This window comes from Puma concolor, chromosome E3, assembly GCF_028749965.1.
Source record: "Puma concolor isolate L17-30 chromosome E3, mPumCon1.1.hap2, whole genome shotgun sequence".
NCBI lineage: Eukaryota > Metazoa > Chordata > Mammalia > Carnivora > Felidae > Puma > Puma concolor.
Genome location: NC_141682.1, coordinates 18,885,751 through 18,909,547, shown reverse-complemented (window position 1 = coordinate 18,909,547; position 23,797 = coordinate 18,885,751). Strand labels below are relative to the sequence as shown.

Here is a 23,797-nt window from a genome sequence, read left to right as displayed (position 1 = left end):
GCAGGAAAAGTTGATGTCTGAACATGGACTTCCACCTGCCCCATCCCTCCTCCCTCAGGTGACCTGTGCTCTGGCCCTAGCTGCCCACCTTCCTTTCCCAGCTGATGATAGCGCTATGGGACCAGAACCTAAAAGGCCCTCGGCACCCAATGGCAACGCACATCTAGGTTGGAAACCCTGGAAGTGAATGGTCAGGTTCTCACCTCCTCCAAGGAGGTGGTAACAGGAGTCAGAGGAGAGAGGGAACACACTGAATACCCAGTACAACACGGGCATCGACCCAGTGGAATGTTCTAGCTGAATACCAGACCTGATGCCATATACCCTCAGATATAAACTGCCATTGACCTTAAAACACACACGCTATTACTGGAAAAGAGACTTGTCAATTACACTTCGACCAATGTTTTCTTATCATGTAGCAGTTCTTTCTGGTATTTGCTAAAAGAGCTGTCTGGGACTTATTTCAAACATAGATTGTTATCATGTTTTATCTACAAGCTGCATGCTAGGGCCATGATGCATGGCTATGTGATTACTGACGCCTGGCTGATGGTGACCACTAGACGCCATTGGTTAAAGACGCACTTTGACGTGGGAGAAGGTAGTATGTGAAAAAAGGCCTATCTCAGAATCGACGGACTATGGGAATTTCTAAGAGTTACTGAACACTTCTTATGTGTTAATTATCACCCAAAGAAATCCATAAGGTTGATCATTTATCAGACCCATTTTACAGATGAGCAGAGGTGAAATCAGCCCCTCCACCCCCACATAGGCAGAGCCAGACGTCAGCCCAGGCTAACGCCCCGAGAGTCCTGTACTGCAGACTCGAGGGGCCCAAGAAACTGTGATTCCCCTGCCAGAGGCGCCCTCTTTGGCTTTAGGTCCGGTAGGCGTGGCACACTGGAGTGGCGCCTTCCGCAAACAGCTTGAGGGAGAAATCCAGGGCCGGGGCAGCCTGGGTCAGCATCCCCAGGGAGATGATGTCAATGTGGGGCCCGCAGAACTGAGGCAGGTTGGCCAGGGTGATGCCCCCGCTGGCCTCCACGCCCACACTCGGGAAGCGGGCCTTCAGCGCAGCGGCCGTGGCGTGCAGTTCCTGCGGGACACAAACACAAGCCGGGGGGGAGGTGAGAGCGCGGGACGGCGGCCCCTTCCCGGGAAGCAGACCCCACCTTACCTCGGGCCTGAAGTTGTCCAGCAGGACGAGGTCTGCGCCTGCCTCGGCCGCCTCCACAGCCTCCCGCAGACTGCCCACCTCGACCTCCACCTTCAGGGCGAAGTCGGCCACCTGCCGGGCGCCTCGAACCGCCTGTCGGGCAGAGGGGGCAGAGGGGACGGGAGGGTGAGGGCGAGGACAGGGGCACTTGACACGGGGCACAGTGAGCTGGGCCTGGCGTTGGAAGGGCCCCGGGGGGATAACAAGCTTGGGTTCATGAGAACGTCTGGCATCAGGATGGCTTCTTTTACATGGGGGGGTGGGGGGGGAAGGGACCGCGTGAGGGGTCTAGCAGACCCCCCCAACCCCCCAGGGCGTGGTCGGGGAGTCTCAGGTAGAGGGGAAGGGCTGCGGCGGGGGAGGTGGGAACGGGGCCGGGCAGGGGCCCGGCCGGACACGCACCTTTCCGACACCACCGGCTGCCAGGACGTGGTTGTCCTTCACCATCACCAGCCCTCCCAGGTCGTATCGGTGGGCGGCGGCCCCGCCCACCAGGAGCCCGTACTTCTCCACCAGCCGGAAGCCTGGCGTGGTCTTCCTCGTGCCCGCCACGTGCCCGGCCCAGCCGGCCCCCCGCGCGGCCTCCACTGCCGCGGCCGCGGCGCTGGCCACCCCGCTGCAGCGGGCCAGCGTGTTCAAGGCCACCCGTTCCCCCAGCAGCAGGCAGTGGGCGGGGCCCCGGACCTCGGCCACCTGGGCCACGGGCGCCAGCTTGGAGCCCTCGGGGAGGAGCCAGGAGACCTGGCAGTTGACTTGGGCGAAGATGGCATCGAAGAAAGGCCTCCCGGCCAGTACCCCGGCGGACTTGGCCCACAGCGCCGCCTGCGCGGGGGCTGCCCCCGTCACCAAGGCTGCGTGGTTGGGACCTGGGCAGTCCTCTCGGAGCCAGCTGTCTGCCAGGGCGGCCAGAGTGGCGGGGGGCAGCAGCAGCGCCAGGCCTGGGAAGGAAAGACAGAGAACAGGTTATGCTTTGGCCCCCTCGCCGGTAGTCAGGGGTGGTTGTCAAAACATGTAAGGACCAGTGGGGCGCCTGGCTGGCTCGGTCCAGGGAGCCTGTGGCTCTTGATCTCCCCGTTTCCAGTTGGAGCCCAGTGCTAGGTGTAGAGATTTCTTAAAAATAAAACCTTAGGGGGGGAAAGAACTTTTAACAACCAGCTACATTGGGGACTAGCCAATCAGGACGAAGACGTGGGGGTCCTGGAAGAGGGGTTTGTGGGCAGGACAAGGTTGTCCCATTAAGGAAATAAATATACAGGGCACCTAGTTAAATTTCTGACAAACATCAAGTTTGTTTTTAAATTTTAAAATTTTTTTACTTTTAATGTTTATTTATTTTTGAGAGAGAGAGAGACAGAGTGTGAGCGGGGGGGGGGGGGGGGAGGCACAGAATCCAAAGCAGGCTCCAGGCTCTGAGCTGTCAGTACAGAGCCCGATGCAGGGCTTGAACCCACGAACCGTGAGATCATGGCCTGAGCCAAAGTCGGACACTTAACTGACTGAGCCACCCAGGTGCCCCTGTTTTTAACTTTTTAAAAAAATTTTTGAGAGAGAAAGACAGAGAGTGAGCAGGGGAGGGGCAGAGAGAGGGGGAGTCACGGAATCCAGAGCAGGCTCCAGGCTCTGAGCTGTCAGCAGAGAACCCCATGCAGGGCTCGAACCCACGAACCATGAGATCATGAACCTGAGCCCAAGTTGAGCACTTAACCAACTAAGCCACCCAGGTGCCCCCCTTTTTTTAGTATAAATATATCCTACGTGATATTTAGAACATACTTACACTTGAAATTTATCCGATTATCTGAAATTCAAGTTTAACTGAGTGGCCTGTATTTTATGTGTCAAACCTAGTGCTAGATCAACAGCTATTTATCAACTGGAAGAGAAGGCACCTAAAAGTCACCAGCAGCCTTTCCAGTCTGCCTGGCATAGGAGGATTAGTTGTGAGTGGAAGCCTCCAGCAGAATGTGTGTGCTCCACAGCACCAAGGGTTTTCCAGCTGGAAGCTCGGCTTTTTACAGATGTGGAGACTGGAGAGAGGCAGGTCTGCTGAGGTCACACAGCAAATTGGTGGCAGGGTCAGACCAACCGGGCCCCTCTGCCTTTGCTCTCTTGCTTGTAGACTCCTCCCACGCCTAATGTTTCCACAAACTGTCCTCTCTCTAGAGATGGGGGCGGTACAAGGAGGAAGGTGCAGGGGAAAATTGCGTTTGAGCCCTTGCTCTATGAGGCACAGCTTCAAGAGTGTGGGTGAGTCCTTTCCCTGTAAAAAAAAGTTGCGGACAAGGTGGTAGTTCCCGCCAGCGTGTAGCCGCTAACGGGCCCCTCGTGTCTGTTGAATGAGTGGGTGACCGCAGAGGCCGAGCTCAGACACGGTGCGACATCGCCATCTGTCGGCCAGGAGGAGACCTGAAGCCTCCTGTGCTCCAGCCAAGGACAGAACTCGTGGCCCCTCTGGGGGAGGGGGGAGAAGGCTGGATAGCACGTTGCAGGGTTTTGTTTTGCTTCCTCATTTTGCTCCAAGTCGAAGACCAGGCATTCTGGTTTGCTCTACTCTCAGAATAAGGCCCTTCTTGCCCAGCCTTTCTCCCCCAACGCCAAGCACCCAATCTGCACGCCGCGCCCCCCACCCCCTACCCTCACTCTCAGTGATTGCACCTGGCCCTTCTGTCCCACACTCTGCCCCATGTGGCTTCCATTCCTCCCTCAGAACCGTCTGTGCCCTGGCGGGTGCTGGGAGCCGACAGTAAAACCGACAAAGACATGGTTCCCATCTCCACCGTTCACCGTCCAGCCAGCGGATGTAGGGCAGAGACGCGGAAGCTCCCACTCCATCCATACCAGATGCAGTGGTGTTTGCTTTTTAAAGTGAATCTGAATCCATCACCCGGTGAGTATATGGTAAACAAGCTGTGAGACTCCCCTGCAGGGTAATTCTCCTGGGCAACAAAGAAAGGAACCGAGCACACACACACACACACAACAGGGACACATTTCCAATGTATTCTAAATAAAGGAGTCAGATTCTAAAGGCTACATGGTATTTGAGTTCATCCACATGACATTCTGGAAAAGGCAAAAACCACAGCAAGAGAACAGACTGGTGGTTTCCTGGGGCGGGGTGGGGGAGGGGCGGGCCACAAAGGAGCAGCCCCCCCCCCCAGGGAGGGCGGGGGGGGGGGGTTGGATAGGACTGAACTATATTTTGTCTCTGATGGTGGCTGCACCACTGATGCGTTTGCCAAGACTCATAGAACTAAGCATAAAACAGGGTGAATTTTGCTCTCTGTGATGATACCTCATTAAACCTGACTTGAAGACAATAAAAAAGTACGTCACTCTCCTGCTTAGATCCCCGCTTTCATTGTGTCAGTTCCAGCTGACCCTTCTCTCCGTTGTTTTCATTGAGTCTTTTTTTTTAATGTTTATTTTTTATTTTTGACAGAGAGAGAGAGACAGAGCATGAGCAGGGGAGGGGTAGAGAGAGAGGGAGACACAGAATCCGAAACAGGCTCCAGGCTCCGAGCCATCAGCACAGAGCCCAATGCGGGGCTTGAACTCACAGACCGCGAGATCGTGACCTGAGCCAAAGTCGGACGCTTAACCAACTGAGCCACCCAGGCACCCCCGTTTTCATTTACTTTTTTGACAAGTCCTTATTGAACACCTGCTCTGCGCCAAGGAGTAATTTCTGGGTGACAGAATGGGCAGCTCTTCCTCTTAGCTTTTGGGCCTCAGCCTATGTTGTTCCAAGCCTGTGCCTCTGCCTGGAAGTCCCTTCCCTTCTTCCCCTCACCCCAAACTCCTCCTCCACCTCTACACCTCTTTCAGGTCTTCTCTGGGGCATCAGTTCCTCGGCAGGGGCGCTCGCACACCTCCTAAATCAGGCCACATGCGCAGTCGACTCCTTGTTCTTCATCCACGCTCTACTGTTGTCTCTCTAGGGACAAAAGTGCGTCCATCCAGAGAGTTCTCTGCTCTGTCTCAAGTGCCTAACACACCAAACCATACAAATGTGCCGCTTTTACAGGTCAAAGATGGTCACGTATTGGCGATTTCATGTTATTTAGCTTCACACTAGGTGTTCAATGATATTCATCCAAGTAGAGAGGCTGCCCAGTTCGAGGAACCAGAACCCAGACTGGGGCCATAAGGCCTGCGTTCCAATACTGCCCCAGCCACCTCCAGCTGAGTTATCTTGGGCAAGTGACTGAACATCTCCAGGGCCTCAAGGTGCCTCCTTTGTGACAGGGATAACAAAAATAATCGCCTCACAGGGTTGTATGGAAATTAAGTGGGTTAGTATTTGCAAAGCCCTCGGGAACACTGTCTGGCACATAGCAGATGTGTTTGCCAAAGGGTGGCTGAACATTTACCAAGGGTCGTGGGAGCAAAGACGAAGAAATGACTAAGTGTCCAGGAGGAAGGGGGAGGTGGTTTTAGTGGCCTTGAAGGATGAGTAATGTTTTCCAGGCAGAGTTACGAGGTAGGGAGGGGGTGGGGAGACATTTCAGGCTGAAAAAGCAGGTGTTCAAGGCTCAAAAGTAAGAAAAGAGAGAAAGTTTGTAAGGGAGGACTTCGGGGAAGAAAAGGGATGGCCAGAGTGAAGAAGGACTGAATTATTTAGCTCAGCAATTTGGACAGAACTTAGGGGCCATCACGGAATTTTAAGCAAGAGAATTACTATTTTTTTTAAGGTTTCATTTTTAAGTAATCTCTACACCCATCATGGGGCCCGAACTCACAACCCTGAGATCAAGAGTCACATGCTCGAAGGGGCACCTGGGTGGCTCAGTGGGTTAAGTGTCTGACTTCAGCTCATGTCATGATCTCACTGTCCGTGAGTTCGAGCCCCTCACTCTCTGCCCCTCCCCCACTCACACTCTGTCTCTCAAAAAATGAATAAACATTAAAAAAAAATTAAGGACGGGCTAGGTGGCTCAGTCAGTTGAGCGTCTGAGCAGCTCAGGTCATGATCTCGCGGTTGACGAGTTCAAGCCCCACATCGGGCTCTGTGCTGACAGTTCAGAACCTGGAGCCTGCTTTGGATTCGATGTCTCCCTCTCTCTCTGCCCCTCCCCGCTCATGCTCTGTCTCTGTCTCAAAAATAAATATAAACATTAAAAAAAAATTTTTTTTTTTGGGGCGCCTGGGTGGCGCAGTCGGTTAAGCGTCTGACTTCAGCCAGGTCACGATCTTGCGGTCCGTGGGTTCGAGCCCCGCGTCGGGCTCTGGGCTGATGGCTCAGAGCCTGGAGCCTGTTTCCGATTCTGTGTCTCCCTCTCTCTCTGCCCCTCCCCCGTTCATGCTGTGTCTCTCTCTGTCCCAAAAATAAATAAACGTTGAAAAAAAAATTAAAAAAAAAAATTTTTTTTTTTAATTAGAGAGTCGCATGCTCTAGCAACTGAGCCAGACAGGTGCCCCAAGCAAGAAAATTATAGAATTATGATTTTGTTCTAGAAGAATAACTTCATCCACCAACTGGAGACCGGTTGGGAGGCAAAAGGAGGCTGAGGCGATTGGCCAGACAAAAAAAAGAGACGAAGCCCTGAACTTGGGCAGGAACCATAGGAATAGCAAACAGGGGCAAACGTGAAAGCTGTAGGAGCCACCGGAATTAGCAGTTCATGAGATGCAGAAGCCTTGGGTTTCTGCCGTGAGTAGCTGAAAACTGACATAAGGAGAAGTTCAGGGTGGAGGATGGGGACAGCAGAAACCAGCAGCCCGCGTGCCCGCCGTGGGCACCGCACTTCTCTCAGGCTCTCTCCTCGGAAACCCACCACAGGGAATTATTGCCATTTTACAAGTACAGACACTGGATGTCAAGGAGCGTCCTGCGTCGTGCCCTGGTGCCACAGCGTATAAATAAGCAGCAGAGCTGGGGGGAAAGAGTGGCTTCGGCTTTGCAGATGTTAAGGTTGCGCTGCCAGCAAGAAAACGTGCGTGGCCGTGTCCTGATGGTGGGACCTGGAGTTCGGAGAGACACTGGGTGAGGAACGGGGATTTTGGAGCCACCAGCAGACATGGGTGATGACTAAGCATAGCAACGCGTAAGATCATCAGGTCAGGTAAGAAGAGGAGGGCTCTGGGAAGCACCAGTATTTAAAAAGAGAAGTGGCACCAGGAGGGAGTGGGCGTCTGGAGCCGAGGGTTTCAAGAAGTAGGATGTGAGCAGAAGCAAATAGAAGGAAGGCTGCAAATGGGCATAAGACTTAGCAGCTGGGAGGCCATTGCCAGAGCAGTCTTAGCACTGGGTAGTGGGGGCAGAAGCCACATGGTCATGGTCAAGGAGTACATGGGAGGAGAGGAAGTGGTGGCGGTGGGTGTGACCACTCTACTTGGCAGAAGCTGAGAGAGCAGGGGGCCCTGCTCCCCAGGGAGCTTTTCAGACAGTCTGCTGCTCAGCCCCAGCCCAGACCAACCGAATCAGAATCTTTCCGGGTGGGTTCCAGGCATCCAAGTTTTGGAAGAGCTTCCCCTGTGACTCAGATGCACATAAGGGCTAAGAACCCATGCTCCAAGGCACCTGGCTGGATTGGTCAGTAGAACAAGTGAGTCTGGATCTTGGGGTCATGAGTTCGAGCCCCATGTTGGGTGTAGAGATTATTTAAAAAAAAAAAAAAGAAGAAGAAGAGGAAAAAAAAAGAACCTATGCTCACTTGTGCTCACACAAGTCCACACCTCCTGCCTTCATTTATATGAAATGTCCAGAAAATGCAAATCAAAGAGACAGACATCAGAATAGTGGTTGTCGGGGGTTGGGAATGAACTCTAAATGGCATAGGGTTGGAAGGATGGCAATGACCTGTGGGCACGGGTGCCTGGGTGGCTCAGTCAGTGAGGCATCTGACTCTTAAGCATCTGACTTGATCTCAGGGTCGTGAGTTCAAGCCCCACATTGGGCTCCGTGCTGGCTGGGGAGCCTACTTTAAAAAAAAAAAAAAGGCAGGCACCACCTTGCACCCCAGTGAACTCTGGGCACTGAAAATCAGGAAGAAAGACAACTAGATACTGGGCGTTCCTGACAGGAGAGCACATCACCACCCAGCAATACTCTTGCCCAAATAGCCAACCCAGAGTAAGATCAGACTTCTAGATGCAACCACCAATTTACAAGAAAACCAGAGGACAAAGGAACATGTTAAACTCTACCATGGGAATACAGCCAGCAAAATTCAGACCATAGGAAACTCTACCAGAGGACAGTCTAATTTTTCCAACAAATACAGTGCAAGAAAAAGAAAAGGTTAAAAGAATCTTAAAACAGGGGTGCCTGGCCGGCTCAGTCAGTAGAGCATTGATCTCGGGGTCGTGAGTTTGAGTCTTATGTTGGGTGTAGAGATTACTTAAAACTAAAATCTGTAAGGGCACCTGTGTGGCTCAGTCGGTTAAGTGTCTGACTCTTGGTTTGGGCTCAGGTCATGATCTCATGATTTGTGGAATCGAGCCCCTTGACAGCGTGGAGCCTGCTTGGGATTCTCTCTTTCCTCTCTCTCTCTCTGCCCCTCCCCCTGCTCACGTGCTGGCAAACAAAATTCTCTCTCAAAATAAACATTTTTAGGGGTGCCTGGGTGGTTCAGTCAGTTGAGCGTCTGACTTTAGCTCAGGTCATGATCTCACAGCTTGTGAGTTCGAGCCCCACGTCGGGCTCTGTGCTGACAGCTCAGAGCCTGGAGTCTGCTTCGGATTCTGTGTCTCCCTCTCTCTCTGCCCCTAACCCACTCACATTCTGTCTCTCTCTCAAAAATAAATAAACATTAAAAAAAATTTAAAAAAATAAACATTTTTAAAAACTAAAATAAAACGTAAAAAAAGTTTTTTAAAGAATCTTAAAACACATGCCAATCAATTGCAACATACGGATCTTATTTGGATCCTAATTCAAACAAAGTGAAACCAAATTAGAGCATTAATGAGACAACTGAAAATTTGGACACCAACTGGATGTTTGAAAACATTAAGGACTTTTTTTTTTAAAGTTTATTTGTTTTCAAAGAGACAGAGAGCACAAGCTGGGGAGAGGGGCAGGGAGAGAGGGACAGAGAATCCCAAGCGGGACTCGACCCCACAAACCATGAGATCATGGCCTGAGCTGAAATCAAGAGTCTGATGCTGAACCAACTGAGCCACCCAGGCACCCCACATTAAGGATCTTTTTTTTTTTAACTTTGTTGTAAAGAAAAGTTAGTTGTGATAATTGTATTGTGGTTGCAATAAAAAGAAACATCCTTATGTTTTCTTAGGAAATACACAGCGAGATGTTCATGTATGAAAAGACTGGAGAGCCGGCTTTACTTTAAGGTAATCCTGAAAGGTAGAAAGTAGAAATGGTGTGGCTAGAGCTGGGCTGGCCAAAAGTTGGTGGTTGTTGAGGCTTGCATGATGGGTACATGAGGGTTCATCATCTTTTTCTGTTTATTTTTGTTTGAAAAATCCTTATAATGAAAAAAGTTAGGAAGGAAGGTAGGAAGGAAGGAAGGTAAGAAGGAAGGAAAAAAGAAAGAGAGAGAAAGGGGAAGAGAGGACCGTCATTTGACATAGGGTCAAGGAAAGTTGTGGGTTGTTTTGTTTTGTTTTGTTTTGAAGTGGGCTTCATGCCCAGCACAGACCCCAATGTCCGACTTGATCGAACTCACAAACATGAGATCAGGACTTGAGCTTGATCGAGAGCTGGATGCTTAACCAACGGAGCCACCCAGGCGCCCCAAGGAAAGTTTTTTTAGGATGGGTAAGGCAGTCCTGCTCAACCTTGGTTGCACAATGGAATCATCTGGGGAGCTCTGCAAAATGCTGATGCCTTGGCTGCCCTCCCCCCACCCCAAGATTCTAACTGCAATGTGGTAACATAATTTCAATTTGTCATAGAGCTGAGAGCTTCAGAAGTGCAGGAAAAGAATCATCTCTACCATGGGTCAGTGCCTACAGGCCTGGCACGTTGTCACAAATCCTACCCCCAGTTCCTCAAGCTCGAGCTCACTCATATTTACAGGTGGAGATCTGAGACCCAGAAATGTAGAGGAAACTACCTACAGAGCAGAGCCAGGAAGTGATAAAGCAGGACAATGACCAGGGTGGACCCAGGTCTCCCCTCTCCAGGCCGGGTGCTTTGGGACCCCCACGAAACCTCCACCAGCAGGGGTTACTCTCTCGGAGCCTTTGAGATCCATCGTTCGGCGTGCGAATCGCTGAGTGAGAATGTTACAGGCTCCGTGTTCCGTTTGTGAAAAATAAACAAATACCTCTGGTTTGCTTCAGCCTCCCCACCCCATGCATTTCCAACAAAAGGGATTCCTGAGGGAAGCAGCTATTACTGAAAGGAACTTCAGAGAAGGGAGAGCTGTTTTGGCAACTGCCAGAGGAGACCTTGCCTAGAAACTGCCACCCAGAGGGCGGCTGTCACGCCCTGTCCCGCCTTCTATCCTTGCGGTTGTCATATGTAAAAGTTCTCTCAAGGTACCCAGACTTCAGAGATCATAGTTTTATCCTGTGGGATGTAACTTAGATCTCTTCATTGGCTGTCCAGAATTTCATTAAAATTGGCATCTCGGGGCACCTGGGTGGCTCAGTAGGTTAAGCTTCTGACTTTGGCTCAGGTCATGATCTCGTGGTTCCATGACTCCAAGTCCCACATCGGGCTCTCTGCTGTCAACTTGGAGGCTGCCTAGGATCCTGTCTCCTTCGCTCTGCCCTTCCCCCGCTCAAGCATGGGCTCTCTCTCTCTCTCAAAAATAAGTAAACATTAAAAAATTAATGGGAATGCAAGCTGGTGCAGCCACTCTGGAAAACAGTATGGAGGTTCCTCAAAAAACTAAAAATAGAACTACCCTACGACCCAGCAATGGCACTACTAGGCATTTATCCAAGGGATACAGGTATGCTGTTTCAAAGGGGCACATGCACCCCCATGTTTATAGCAGCACCATCGACAACAGCCAAGGATGGAAAGAGCCCAAATGGCCATCGATGGATGAATGGATAAAGACGATGTGGTATATATATACAACGGAGTATTACTCGGCAATCAAAAAGAATGAAATCTTGCCATTTGCAACTGATCTCACATGATCTCAGTGGATGGAACTGGAGGGTATTATGCTAAGTGAAATTAGTCAGAGAAAGACAAACATCATATGACTTCACTCATAGGAGGACTTTAAGAGACAAAACAGATGAACATAAGGGAAGGGAAACAAAAATAATATAAAAACAGGGAGGCGGACAGAAGAGACTCATAAATATGGAGAACAAACTGAGGGTTACTGGAGGGGTTGTGGGAGGGGGGATGGGCTAAATGGGGAAGGGGCACTAAGGAATCTACTCCTGAAACCATTGTTGCACTATATGCTAGCTAATCTGGGTGTAAATTTAAAATTAAAAATAAATACATAAGTACATAAATACATAAAATTAAAAAAAATTGGCATCCCTGTTCCTGAGGGGATGCAAAGCATCATGGCATATTTCTTGCCTGCACTTCCTTCCTCCCTCCCTCCCTTCCCACTTCCTTCCTTCCTTTTTCCCTCCCTTCCTTCCTTCCTTAAGTTTTATTTATCTAAGTGATCTCTACACCCAACATGGGGCTCGAACTCATGACAAGAGTCGTGTACTCTTCCGACTGAGCCAGCCAGGCATCCCTCTTGCACCTTTTTTCTTTACAAATCATGTAAAAAGATACAGATAAAGTGATGACCCTGGCAGAATATATGAAGATTTTGCCCCATGGGCACTTTTGCTGTTCTTGTCTGGACGGTGGACTGATTCTTACTGTGCTTCTGTGTGGCCCTAACTGGATGGTGGCTCCTGGCCGTGAGGGACGAGGCCAAAATGAGAACTTCCACACCTTCCTCTTTTCTTCGGTCGTTTAACTTGCTCCTGTGAACACACCCAAGATGAGTGTAACAAGTGTGTTCTTATTTTTGTGTGTGACGATGTGGACTGTGTCGGCAGCTATGGGGGTGGTATGTGTTCCACCTAAACCCAAGTCAGGGGACTCCTGGGTGGCTCAGTCGGTTAAGCTCCCAACTCTTGATTTCGGCTCAGGTCATGATCTCACGGTTCGTGGGTTCAAGCCCTGGGTTGGGCTCTGTGATGACAGCACGGAGCCTGCTTGACATTCTCTGTCTCTCCTCTCTCTGCCCCTCCCCTGCTCTGTCTCTCTCAAAATAAATAAATACTACAAAAAAAAAAAAAAAAGGATGGGGGTGCCTAGCTGGCTCAGTCGGTGAAGCACACAACTCTTGATCTCGAGGTTGTGAGTTTGAGCCCCATGTTGGGGGTAAAAATTACTTAAATAAAATAAAACAACAGCTAACACTTTCACAGTCCTTCTGAAGCACTGTGCCAAGCATCTTACATGTATATATAGACATATTCAATCCTCACAACGACCCTTTGAGATAGGTCCCATTATTTCCTCCATTTTACAGTTGTGGAAACTGAGGCACTGAAGGGGCAAGTAGCACCCAAAGTTCACAGATTTCACACAGCTGGGAATGGGGAGTCAGGATCATAAACTCAGGCAGGATGGCTCCAGAGTCCCCTCACTTACCCCACCTCACCACACACTGCCATTATCTAGCACAAAATTATATTTTGAAATTGCCATATGTTTATCACGTCAACATTCAGAGCTCTGCAACCCACGCCCACGGTTCCAGGGCTCTTCCCTACTGACCTCAGAACACCCTAGATCAGGGCGTCAGAAACACCAGGGTGGGGGCGGGGGGGGGGGGCGCCTGGGTGGCTCAGTCCGTTAAGTATCAACTCTTGGTTTCGGTTTAGGTCATGATCTCATGGTTCCTGAGATCAAGTCTCGAGTTGGATTCCAGGCTGACAGTGTGGCGCCTGCTTGGGATTCTCTCTTTCCTTCTCTCTCTCTCCCCATCCCCAATTCACGCGCGCGTGCATGCGTGCGTGCGTGCACGTGAGTGTGCTCTCTCTCTCTCTCTCTCTGTCTCTCAAAATAAAATAACAAAAAAGAAACACCTGGGTTGGAATCTTACTCCGCCACCTACACGCTGAGCGACCTGAGGCAATCTACTAACTTCTCTGAGGGTCAGTTTCATGCAGAAATCACAGGTTTTCCGGAGGCGAAGATCCGCCCACAAGAACATGCCCCTCGAAGGACCTCCTGCCCCCGTTCCCGGAAGAGGAGGAGAGGAAGCCCAAGAAGCAGCGCCTGGCGCAGAGCCCCAACTCCTACTTCACGGGCGTGAAGTGCCCAGGACGCTACAAAAAATCACCACCGTGTTCAGCCACGTGCAGACCGTGGTGCTGTCTGGGGGCTGCTCCACCGTCCTGTGCCAGCCGACAGAAGGACAAGCAAGGCTCACAGAAGGATGCTCCTTCAGATGGAAGCAGCACTAAAAGCCCTGAGTCAACATGAGTGGGGAACTATCCCAACAAACAGCTTTAGGATTAAAAAAAAAAAAAAAAGGGAAAGAAAGAAAGAAAGAAAGAAAGAAAGAAAGAAAGAAAGAAAGAAAAAAAGAAAGAAAAAAAGAAAAAGAGAAGAAATCACAGGGCTGCAGGGAGGAGGGGGTGAAGCAACTGACAAAGAGTGCCTGAGCCGATGCCTGGCCAGATGGCTCTGAACCCATGTGTGTGACCCTGGCAGCTTCGTTCTTCCATCTATTTATTTGTTGATCCATTTGTCCAACGCCAGATGGAGACAGAGGCTGGTGAGCATAGCAGTTTCTAGATAAAGTTCTTTTCTTATCTCCTTCTCTCCCTAGAAAGAGAAATTACCTCCAAATAGGGCCACATGGGACTGCCCACCGCACAAGTGGGAAACCGATCTACAGAATTTCAGAGTGACCCAAGAGTAGAGAGCTGAACCGCAGGAAGGGGCCAGACCGAGCAGGCCTTGAATGACAGAAAAGAGTTCGGGTTTTGTTCAACGGGCAATGGGAAAAGCACTTAAAACTTTCGATCGGAAGTCACTTTGATGTTTAAATATTTACATTGTGCCTAGAGTTCTCGAAAGATGCAAGATGGGAGGCTGTTGCCACAGCCTGGGCAAGGAACATTGAGCCGGGATGTGTATGTGAGAAGTGTCTACTCCAAGGCTGTAAGGAAAGAACACAGCACCAGCACCCTACGCCCAGACTGGCCCGCTCTGGCCCACCCTGCTCACACTTTGGCCGAGTCTGACTTCTCCATCTTTGCCCACCAGCCTGCCACCTGCTTCTGCCCCAACTCTGTCCTTGCCCTCCCTCTCCCCCGTGTCCCCAGCTTTTGATTCACCCTTTTAATTTGCCTGCTCCCTCCTGGCTTAATTTCCACGGGGCATTGATCCCCGCCAACCCTTCTGACTTGGCCCAGAGGTCCACTAACATCACCAGAGTGAAGGCACTGAAACAAAGGAAGCCTCCACCAGGCTCCTCCCCCAGAGGGGGGTGGGAACAGAAAAGGAAGAGGTTCAGGTGACACTCTGGTGAAGGCAAGTCATAGGACGCGGCAGCTGCCTGGATATTGGGGTGCGAGGGAGGATGGGCAGAGATGACCCTGAGGTCAAGTAGGAGGATGGTGAGGTAAGGACAGAAATGGAGCCGACATGGGCGCCCGGGTGGCTCAGTCGGTTAAGCGTCCAACTTTGGCTCGGGTCACGATCTCGCGGTTTGTGAGTTTGAGCCCCGCATTGGGTGCTGTGCTGACAGCTCAGAGTCTGGGGCCTGCTTCGGATTCTGTGTCTCCCTCTCTCTCTGCCCCTCCCCTGCTCATGCTCTGTCTGTCTCTCTCTCTCTCTCTGTCTGTCTGTCTCTCTCTGTCTCTCTCTCTCTCCCCAAAATAAATAAAAACATTTTAAAAAATTAAAAAAAGAAAGAAATGGAGCTGATGTCGGGGGAGGTCTTTGAGTCTGACACGCCAGGGAGATGTCCAGGTGCGAATGGACCCACAAGGCTTCCAAAGATGGGACCAGGATCTGGGAGGGCTCAGAGCTGGACAGACACACATGGGGAATCAACACCATCACCGGCATAACGACATCAAGTGATTTCTGTGTAGCTGGCACCATGAGTATTATCTCATTTAATCCGAACCACAACCCAAGCGAAGGCAGTGTTTTCACTTCATCAATGAGGAAACTGAGGCACAGTGAGTGGAAGCATCCCGGTTCTGTCCGAGGTCACACAGTTAGCATGTGGCAGGGATAGGACTTGAACCCAGGCTCTGACTCTGAGGTCATTTCTAAGCCAAAAGCTGGCTTGGACCCCAAAAGCTGGCTCCACAGCCAACCCAGAGGTGCCAGGTGTGTGGGGCCAGCGGATACCTCAGACCAGGGGAGGCAGGTCAGAGCCGGGGAGAAACAGCCCAGGGTGGGGAAAGAGAAAATGCGGGGAGCTCAGGAAGGGCCCTCCTGTCTTCCAGGCACTGGCCAGATACCTTCCAGGAGTCTGTCGTTTGTGAGCTGGGAGGAGCTCTCATTGTCATTTTACAGATGCAAGGAAATGAGGATCTGAGGAGTCAGGTGACCTGCCCAACGTCACACAGCCTGTTCCTGGTGAAGCCCAGATTCAAACAGGAGCCTTTGGACTCCAGAGCCTGGCCCGTACCCTTGTGCACACGGCCTCCTTGGCGACGGCACCCCCACCCCAGGCAGAGTCACTGGGCTCCAGCCCCCTCCCCCACCCGGCTGCACAAAGGACCGGACTTTGCTCCCCTCCTCCCCCGCCAGCTATGTAGGGGCAAAGTCCAGAGCTGCTCGCGAAAGCGGCCTCCTCCAGACCACCCTGACCTTTCCTTTCCGGGGGCTCCGGCCCCTTTCTGCCCCTTTCTTCCCCAGAACTCGTTGGGGAACCATAGAAAGAGAAATGAGGGTAAGAAGTGGACTCCGGGAGACAGAAGAAGAGCTTGGGGTTCAGAGAGGTTGGGGGCAGAGAGTAGTGGGGAGGGAGGAGAATGGGGGGCAGGCGCAGTTGAAGGGGGTAAGAGACTGAGATGTGTTGGGATGGGGAGGGAGGCAGGATAGGGGACACGGGGAGACAGGGACGGGGAAGCCAGGCCTGGGAGCCTCGTCTACCTTCAGGGTCCATGACCGCTTGAAGCTGCAGGACCGGCGGGCGGCGTGCACTGCTCAGCCCCCCTTCTCCTCGGAGGCCGGAGGGGGTGGGACTGCCGGAGGAAGAAGGAAGGGGCTGGTCCAGCCAGCCCATCCCAGATTCTCTGGGGCTCCCTCCCTCCTCCCCTCTGCCAGGACCCCTGGGGCGGTACACGCCTTCTCCTTCCACTTTCTGCTGGACTGGAAGCGCTCTCGCCTAACTCAAGTCCTCACCCCGTTCCGTCCACACACCCAGCCTTCCCCAGGCCGTGAGGCCGCTGGTGACAGCTGGAAAGCTTCTTTGATGGGTGCCCTGGAAAAATCGCGGGCTTGGGTCCTAGGTTCAGATCCCAATTCCCCATTAGTTCTAAAATCTGATTTTCTGAATAAGTGTATTTCTCACTTGACCTATTTTTCCCCCCTGAGGCCAGACCCCCCACTATATCCAACTTGAACTAGAATAACGCTCTCACCTTGGGCTGATCTCCCTTCAGGCCATCCTCCTGGATGCCCGGTTTACCCAAAAGACAGACCCAAGCTTGCCACAGGTGTACTTGAAATCGTCATTTTTTCATTCACGAGTTCATTTATCCCTCCATTCAGTAAACACATATCAGGTAGCTGCTGTGCGGGGCCCTGGACCCCGGAATCACAAAGATGACGCGTGGACTTGGAGGGGCTACGCTCTAATGAGTGAGGGACACCGTCACACAGTTACAGCCCGGGTGTCGTGCGGTCACACGAGGTGCCGTGGAAGAAATACCACGTCTGTTGGGGATGGAAGCGGCAAGGGCGGCTTCACACAGGCGGTGACATTTGAGCTGAATCTTGACGGTTGAGGAGTTTGGCGCGAAATCAAGATGTGTGCGTCATGGGGCAGGCCGGGGGTGGGCTGGCTTCGTGCAGTCTTGAGTAGGTGCCTCTCTTCAGGACCAGCCCTCCTGGGGTGGATCTGGCCCATAGTCCAGCTAGGCTATCCAGAGGCCACAAGCTGGCCAGGCAGGGACTGAGCACCCTGGGAAACTGAGGCACACAGGCACCCATTTGCAGCTCATTGTCCCCGGCAAGGAGATTGTCTTCAAAGTACCCTGGGTTTCCTTTGTCTAAAGGCTCTACCCCGAACCTCCCTAGAGCACAACAGCCACCGATTGTGTAGGATACCCTCGTAGAGTTTGAAAGTTTTCTCTCTACGTTTGGCTGGAGTCTGCTCCTGCAAATACTTTGGGAATCTTAGAATCTTCTGGTTATATTCCTCTCTGGTCTTGCTAACAATCCAGGCTTAATCTGCTTCCTGGCACAGTCACTGAGCTTGGGGCTCAGAGCTGGGGTCTTTCTCATTCCCTTAGCCCAAGGGCTTAGAGGACTCAGAACCGACAGGTGTCACCTCTACTTGTATCCCACCCATCACAGGTTCCGCCTGCTGAATTGAACATGGTCCAGGGTCAGAAATAGGGATGCAGAGGACATTTAGGTGTAAATATCCTTTTTCAGAAATGAAATGTCCTCAGAAGCATGCATGGGGGCCCTTTCTCCTGTCTGCAAAAATGAATTGCATTAATAGATTTCTCAAGACTTTGTCTAAATCCTTTTACCACCTGGAAATGTCATTTTGTATGACACAGCTTTATTTATAACCATAATCTTTCAGTTAGGCGTCCGACTCTTGATCTCGGCTCAGGTCATGATCTCATGGTTCGTGGGATCGAGCCCCCACAGCGGGCTGTTGGCTCTGACAGCATGGAGCCTGCTTGGGATTCTCTCTCTCTCCCTTGCTCTCTGCAGCTCTCCTGCTCATGCTCATGCACACACTCTCTCTCCAAATAAAAAAACTTTAAAAATTTAAAGAAAAAAGAAAATATAAGATGAAGTATAGTACATCATGTGTACGTGTGTGTGTGTGTGTGTGTGTGTGTGTGTGTGTGTGTGTGTGAATCCTGTTATTAAGAAACTGGAATGTGCTGGTAATTAACTTGTTACTGTCTGGACAAAATAAATATTTTTAACATTTTGAACTACACCCTCAAGCACACATCAAGAAAAACACATGGCCTATTCAGGGACCTACAAGGAATGTGATGTGGCTGGAGGGCATAGAGTGTTTGCACCAAGGGCTGACCAGTCAGGGCCAGATCTCGAAGGAGTCTTATCTTCAAGCTAAGGCTCTGTCTTGACCTCATTAGGAGGGAATCTGAACCCTTGTAGAAGAGTCATTGGGAGCATCATGGGCAGAGGGTAGAAGAGGTTATGGTCAAGAAACCCAAAGAGAAGTCTGGGCAGGACCCAGGCAAGGTGTGTTGGGGCCTGGGGGAAGGAAAGGCTCTAAGGGACCATGGACGCAGAGTCAGGGGGACTTGGTACCCAAGAGGCAAAGACAGGAAGAAGTGGGGTTTGATGATGGGTCTGAGAGGCCCTGGAAGAGTCTAGAACAGACTTAGGTTTGGCGACCTCCCCACTGCTTTCAGAACTGAATCCAAACTCCCTAGTCCTTCACAGTGGGGCTCCAACCCGCCCTTCCCACCTCATGTCCTTGAACCAGACACCCCATCCCCCCAGCAAATACTTTCTTGGTACTATTTTTTTCTAATCGTAAAAGTGATAGGTATTTATTACATAAAACTGGGAAAATACAGAAAAGTAGAAACAAAGTAACAATCATTCGTAAACCTCTCACCTGACAGATAACCACAACGAACATTTGGTATATTTCCTTCAAGTTCTTTTTTTTTTTTTCCCACAAACGTCCATGTTTTTGCATTTTCATTACAAACCTAGATTCATACGTATTTACAGATTAGTAACTAGCTCTTTGTTCCCCGGTGACATTATATTATAGACGTTTTATTGCATAGTTTTGGAGCACATGGTGTAATAAGCCATTTACAAACATTTTCGTACTCGATATGTTTGGCCCTTTCATTACCACACTTGATAGATAATTCTCTCTTTTGTTTCTCTCCCCATCCCACCCCGGCCCCCTTTTGGTCTTATAGTATCTGCTGCACCCATTCCAACGTGCGCCATGAAAGTAGTCACACGGCCCTTATGGCAACTTTGAATTTACTGCCCCCTCTGCTGAGGGGGCCTTTCCCCCCTTTTCAGCCTGACAAACACCTTCCACCCAGCCATGGCGGCATGACTGGCGAGGGCTGCATTCGTCCCAGCTCAGCCTGTCCCCAGTCCAAGCACAGGTGGCACAAGCCACGGTGGCCAAGTGGACCCATGGTCACTTTCTACCCCCATCTTCCGTGGCCACTTTCTGTCCCTTCTCTCCCCTCCCCTCCCCGAACCACAGGAACAGATGCACCCCTGAGCTGTTCCTCTCCCCTCCAGGTCAGGCCACGGGCAGTCACACACTCAACTTCCCAAGGGCCTTTCTGTGGGTCAACCTGTCGCCTCTCAGCCACTGCACCCTCTGACTCAACAACTTCCTCTTTGCAAATTTCCTCTTTGTCCTGGGGAAATACCAACTATCTCTGGCGCCCTGTGGCCCCTTGGGCTCTGGCCTGGGGTGGGGTCTTCTCCCCGCTCCCAACCATCCCATCCCAGAACCGCAGGGGAAGCTCCCATGTCTATGGGCCTGTCAGTCTCACGGACTTTTCTCGGAGAAGGGAAGGAGCCCGCCCCCAGTGGAAGAGGAGATACAAACACATTAAACGAGGGCCGCCTGGCTGGCTCAGTCAGTTGAGTGTTCTCGACTCTTGATTTCGGCTCAGGTCACGAGATCTCACGATCTCACCCTCCCCGCGTTTGAGGCCTGCACTGGGCTAGTGCAGGGCCTGCTTGGGATTCTCCCCCTCTCCCTCCGTCACTGCCTCCTGCACTCTCTCTCTCTCTCTCTCTCTCTCAAATAACTAAAATTTTAAAATCCACATTAAACAGGTAACAGCAACACCCTCCCCCCCCCCCACCTCAGCCCTCCTCTCCCCTGCCTTGGGAGCAAGCCAGCTGGAGTAGGGGGAGGCTCTGGGCACAGGAAACAGCGGCTGAGCTGAAGAACCACACTCAGGTCACACATGCAGTCTATCAAGCCCCACACTCTTTATTGGGCTACAGACATGGCTAAATCTTCTGCCGCCTCCACCCCACCTGAACCAAGATGAGGACACAGATGTTCTCAGGGGCTCCTCGGATTGGCAGCTCCCGTCCCCTCCACACGCCGGCCCTACTCACCGCCACCTGCACAAACGTGGCCAAGGCCTGGCCTCTTGCACGCAAGCTGCGCCCATGACAGGACACACGCGGGTGCCAGGGTTTCTGGAGGACTACACCCGCCAGGAAACTTTTCTCACCTCTGCCCCCGGGAGGAGAAGGAGCTGCCGCCTCAATACACAGGTAGGGGGTGGGGAGTGTGGGCCAGGCACCAGCCTAGGATCCGAGAGCACATCTAGGTGACGCCCCCCAGTCCCTGCTCTGGTGGCCAGTGGCCGGGCACGGAGCACTGCGCAGTGTCAAAGCAGGTTCGTGGGCTGAGCCGGTAGGTCTGTCCTTATCTATGGGGCCAAAAGCACTTTCCAGAGTAATCCTCGGCGAGAGTTTGCTGGGTTGTCCCCATCTTCCTTCCTAGACTCCCGTGTCCCTGGGGAGTCCTCTGAGACGGCATTGGCCAAGGAAGTTTGGCATTGTGGAGACTCAGCAGCTGATTTCAAGGACAAAAACGTGGAGAAGAGGGTGATGAGGACCAGTTGGGATTGATGAGGAAAGTCTGTTGGTTCCGGGGGTGTGGGTGCCGCCTGGGAGACCTGGGGTTGAGAAGCCGGATGAGGGCTCGGGATGAACATACAGGGTGAGGACCCAGACGGTGCTGCGTGACAAGGAAGCTGGAGGCGATGATAGGAGGGAAGGTGGTGAAGGCCGGGAGCCATTCTGACCTGCGCTCCTGTTTTTCACAAGCACTGAGGGGCCTCCACATCTCCGGCCTCTGGCCCCTGGGAAGCAGGGGCCTCCACAGCCTCATCCTCGCTGCCCATCAGCGGCTCCTCCTCCCCGTTTAGGACGGGGGGCGGCCTGGCCTTCAGCTCCTCCAGCTCCAAGGAGCCCGGTTGCGACTTGCGTCTATCGAAGAAAGTGGTGAGTGTGGGCTGCCGGCCAGACGCTTCTCCCTCGGAGACCCCGGCGCTCTTCCCGCCCCCAGACCCGCCTGCTGCTGCTGTCAGGGCCTCCTCGTCAGACACCTGGGCTGGCCCAGCCCAGGCATCTACTACCCCGTTGCGCTTTCCTCCCCTGCTTAGTATCAGGGCCCCTGTCCTCCTCTTCTGCCGCTGGCGCCACAGCAGGAGTAGGGTTACAAGGATCGTGAACGCCACCAGGGCCACAACCACAGCCACCAGCAGGGTGCCATTTTTCTTGGGAACTAATGAGGGATGCCTACTGCCTGTGCCTGTAGAAATGGGGGTTGTTTTTGCCGAGGGGGTGGGGAAGCCACTGGGCCCCTTAGGGCTCGCCAGAAAGCCAGTTGACATGGTGAGAGGGGTTACACTGGCTACATCAGAGGTCTTCAGAGAGCCAGTCGCCATGGTGGCAGAGGGTCCCCTGGCGACATCAGAGGTCTCCGGAGGGCCAGTGGCCATGGTGGCGGAGGGTCCCCTGGCGACATCAGAGGTCTCCGGAGGGCCAGTGGCCATGGTGGCGGAGGGTCCCCTGGCGACATCAGAGGTCTCCGGAGGGCCAGTGGCCATGGTGGCGGAGGGTCCCCTGGCGACATCAGAGGTCTCCGGAGGGCCAGTGGCCATGGTGGCGGAGGGTCCCCAGGTGACATCAGAGGTCTCCGGAGGGCCAGTCGCCATGGTGACGGAGGGTCCCCAGGTGACATCAGAGGTCTCCGGAGGGCCAGTCGCCATGGTGACGGAGGGTCCCCAGGTGACATCAGAGGTCTCCGGAGGGCCAGTCGCCATGGTGACGGAGGGTCCCCAGGTGACATCAGAGGTCTCTGGAGAGCCAGTCGCCATCGTGGCGGAGGTCTCCAGAGAGCCGGTTACCGTGGTTCCATCAGTCATAATGTGAAGTTCCAGAAAGTCTTCTAGTGATTGAGCATTAGTTTCCAGGTTTGATGACTTCTTGGTGGCAACTTCCCCAGAGACCGATGGCTCAGGTACATGGAGGTCACCACCGGCAGTAGTGGAAGCCCCGAGAAAGAACACCTCATTGGCTGTATAGGAAGCTGAAGAAGGTGGGGAGATCTGGGGCCCGGTGCCGTTGCTCTCCTCGTGGACTCTGGCTGTTGCAGGACTAGGGGTCACTACGCTGAGGTTTGGGGGCTCAGAGAAAGTTGGGGTCAAAGAAGCAGAGGGTCTTGTGGGTGCAGACATCCCCAAAGTGGTCGCGATGTCCACAAGCTCTGGGTTCGTCTCTTGGGTCCAGACGCCCCCAAAGAGGAAGAGAAGCAGGATCATTCCCATCATTCCCATGGCCACAGGCGTGAGCAGGAGCGGAGACCTGAGGGAGGGGAAGCTGGAGAAATACCAACACACAAAGCGCTGAGGGGGAGAACCTGACCGGGCCCTCCTCCCCGTCTGCCCACTTCCCTGCTAACTGCCAGGCCTAACTTGTGGCTTAACGGCTTTTTCCACCCTTGCTTTTACTATTATCAGAAAGAACAAGGGCACAGATGCTGGCCGCTCTGCCGTCAGCCCTGATCCGCGGGCTCCCTGAGCCCTGGCTGCTCGTGCTCCAGCGATGGCCAGCCCCCTGGCCCTCCCTGACCCCATTCAGCCCCGGTGGCTCCTGATCTTTTCCTGTCATCTACCAGGCCCTTTTCAAGCCACAGCACATCTCCCGCGGCCGCGAAGTCTCCCGCCCCGCCAGGCCGCGCCCCATACCAGCTCACTTGATGAGGGCACAGGGCTGGGACCAGACCACTCCAACTCCTCCTGAGGCTGGGGCAGGACTGGGCAGATGGGCCCCAGGGGGAAAGGAAGTGGCCCTGGCTCCACCCACCCCACCCCGGCATCCTGCCCCACCCGCCCTGCTCCCACAGCTGCTGTGTGATGACAGCTCCATCACTCGCTCTTGCTGGGGTCTGAGATGATGCCAGGGGCTCTGGGGTCTTGGCTGAGGCAAGTGGGGTCGTGGCGGGTGCCGGGGGGAGGTCTGGAACGGGGACCTCGCTGGGAGCCGGGACGGCGAGGGGTGAGGCTGGCAGAGGCATAAGGGTCAGAGCCGGTGTGATGCGAAGCCGTGCTCTAGAACAGGGGGTGCGGAGGAGGACATGAGAGGGGAGGGTGGCTTCCTTTGCATTTGTGGTTCCCAAGTTGTTAGGCCCAAACCCAGGGTAGCACCCTTTCCTGCCCCCGAGAGCAGGGTAGCACCCTTTCCTGCCCCGAGAGCTCCCCGGAACTACCAGGGTAAGAAGCCTCGGCTCTGGCTGGGGGGGCCGCGAAAGCCTTTGCAGGCCGCATGCAGTCCCGATGGGCTCTGGATGACATCTCAAGACTGGTGGCTTGGGGGGCCACCACGCGGGGTCCCAGTTGTGGGGTGCTTAACTAGACCAAGGTGGTTACGAAGCACTCATTCGTCATGATTTTATTTGGGGGGAAAACTAA

At 52.9% G+C, this 23,797-nt stretch overlaps 2 protein-coding genes, 1 long non-coding RNA gene and 1 pseudogene across 6 annotated transcripts; 2 read left to right on the top strand and 2 right to left on the bottom strand.

Annotated features, from left to right (window-relative positions):
• Positions 1–706: 706 nt before the first annotated feature.
• On the bottom strand, positions 707–16,398 carry QPRT (quinolinate phosphoribosyltransferase). Its single transcript, XM_086692410.1, has 4 exons — positions 16,242–16,398; positions 1,625–2,160; positions 1,184–1,315; positions 707–1,102 (listed from the first exon to the last, which is right to left on the bottom strand). The coding sequence occupies exons 1-4, from the start codon at positions 16,372–16,374 to the stop codon at positions 884–886; spliced, it is 1,020 nt and encodes a 339-aa protein (XP_086548536.1). The 5' UTR covers positions 16,375–16,398; the 3' UTR covers positions 707–883.
• Positions 3,678–12,398, top strand: LOC147573010 (uncharacterized). The gene is made up of 3 exons (XR_015245542.1): positions 3,678–4,109; positions 7,129–7,287; positions 10,092–12,398. It is a non-coding gene; the product is annotated as an uncharacterized LOC147573010 (long non-coding RNA).
• Positions 13,272–13,639, top strand: LOC112856314 (small ribosomal subunit protein eS27 pseudogene; annotated as a pseudogene).
• A 2,434-nt stretch (positions 16,399–18,832) lies between the features above and the next one.
• Positions 18,833–23,270, bottom strand: SPN (sialophorin). 4 transcript variants are annotated; one of them, XM_086692408.1, is made up of 3 exons: positions 23,083–23,270; positions 22,215–22,706; positions 18,833–22,181 (listed from the first exon to the last, which is right to left on the bottom strand). In XM_086692408.1, exons 1-3 carry the CDS (start codon positions 23,253–23,255, stop codon positions 21,143–21,145), a joined length of 1,704 nt encoding a protein of 567 aa, XP_086548534.1. In that variant the 5' UTR covers positions 23,256–23,270; the 3' UTR covers positions 18,833–21,142. The 4 variants fall into 4 exon arrangements, with proteins under 4 accessions (XP_086548534.1, XP_086548535.1, XP_086548532.1 ...); XM_086692409.1 differs by having other exon boundaries at positions 18,833–22,127; XM_086692406.1 differs by having other exon boundaries at positions 18,833–22,706.
• Between the last annotated feature and the right edge of the window lie 527 nt (positions 23,271–23,797).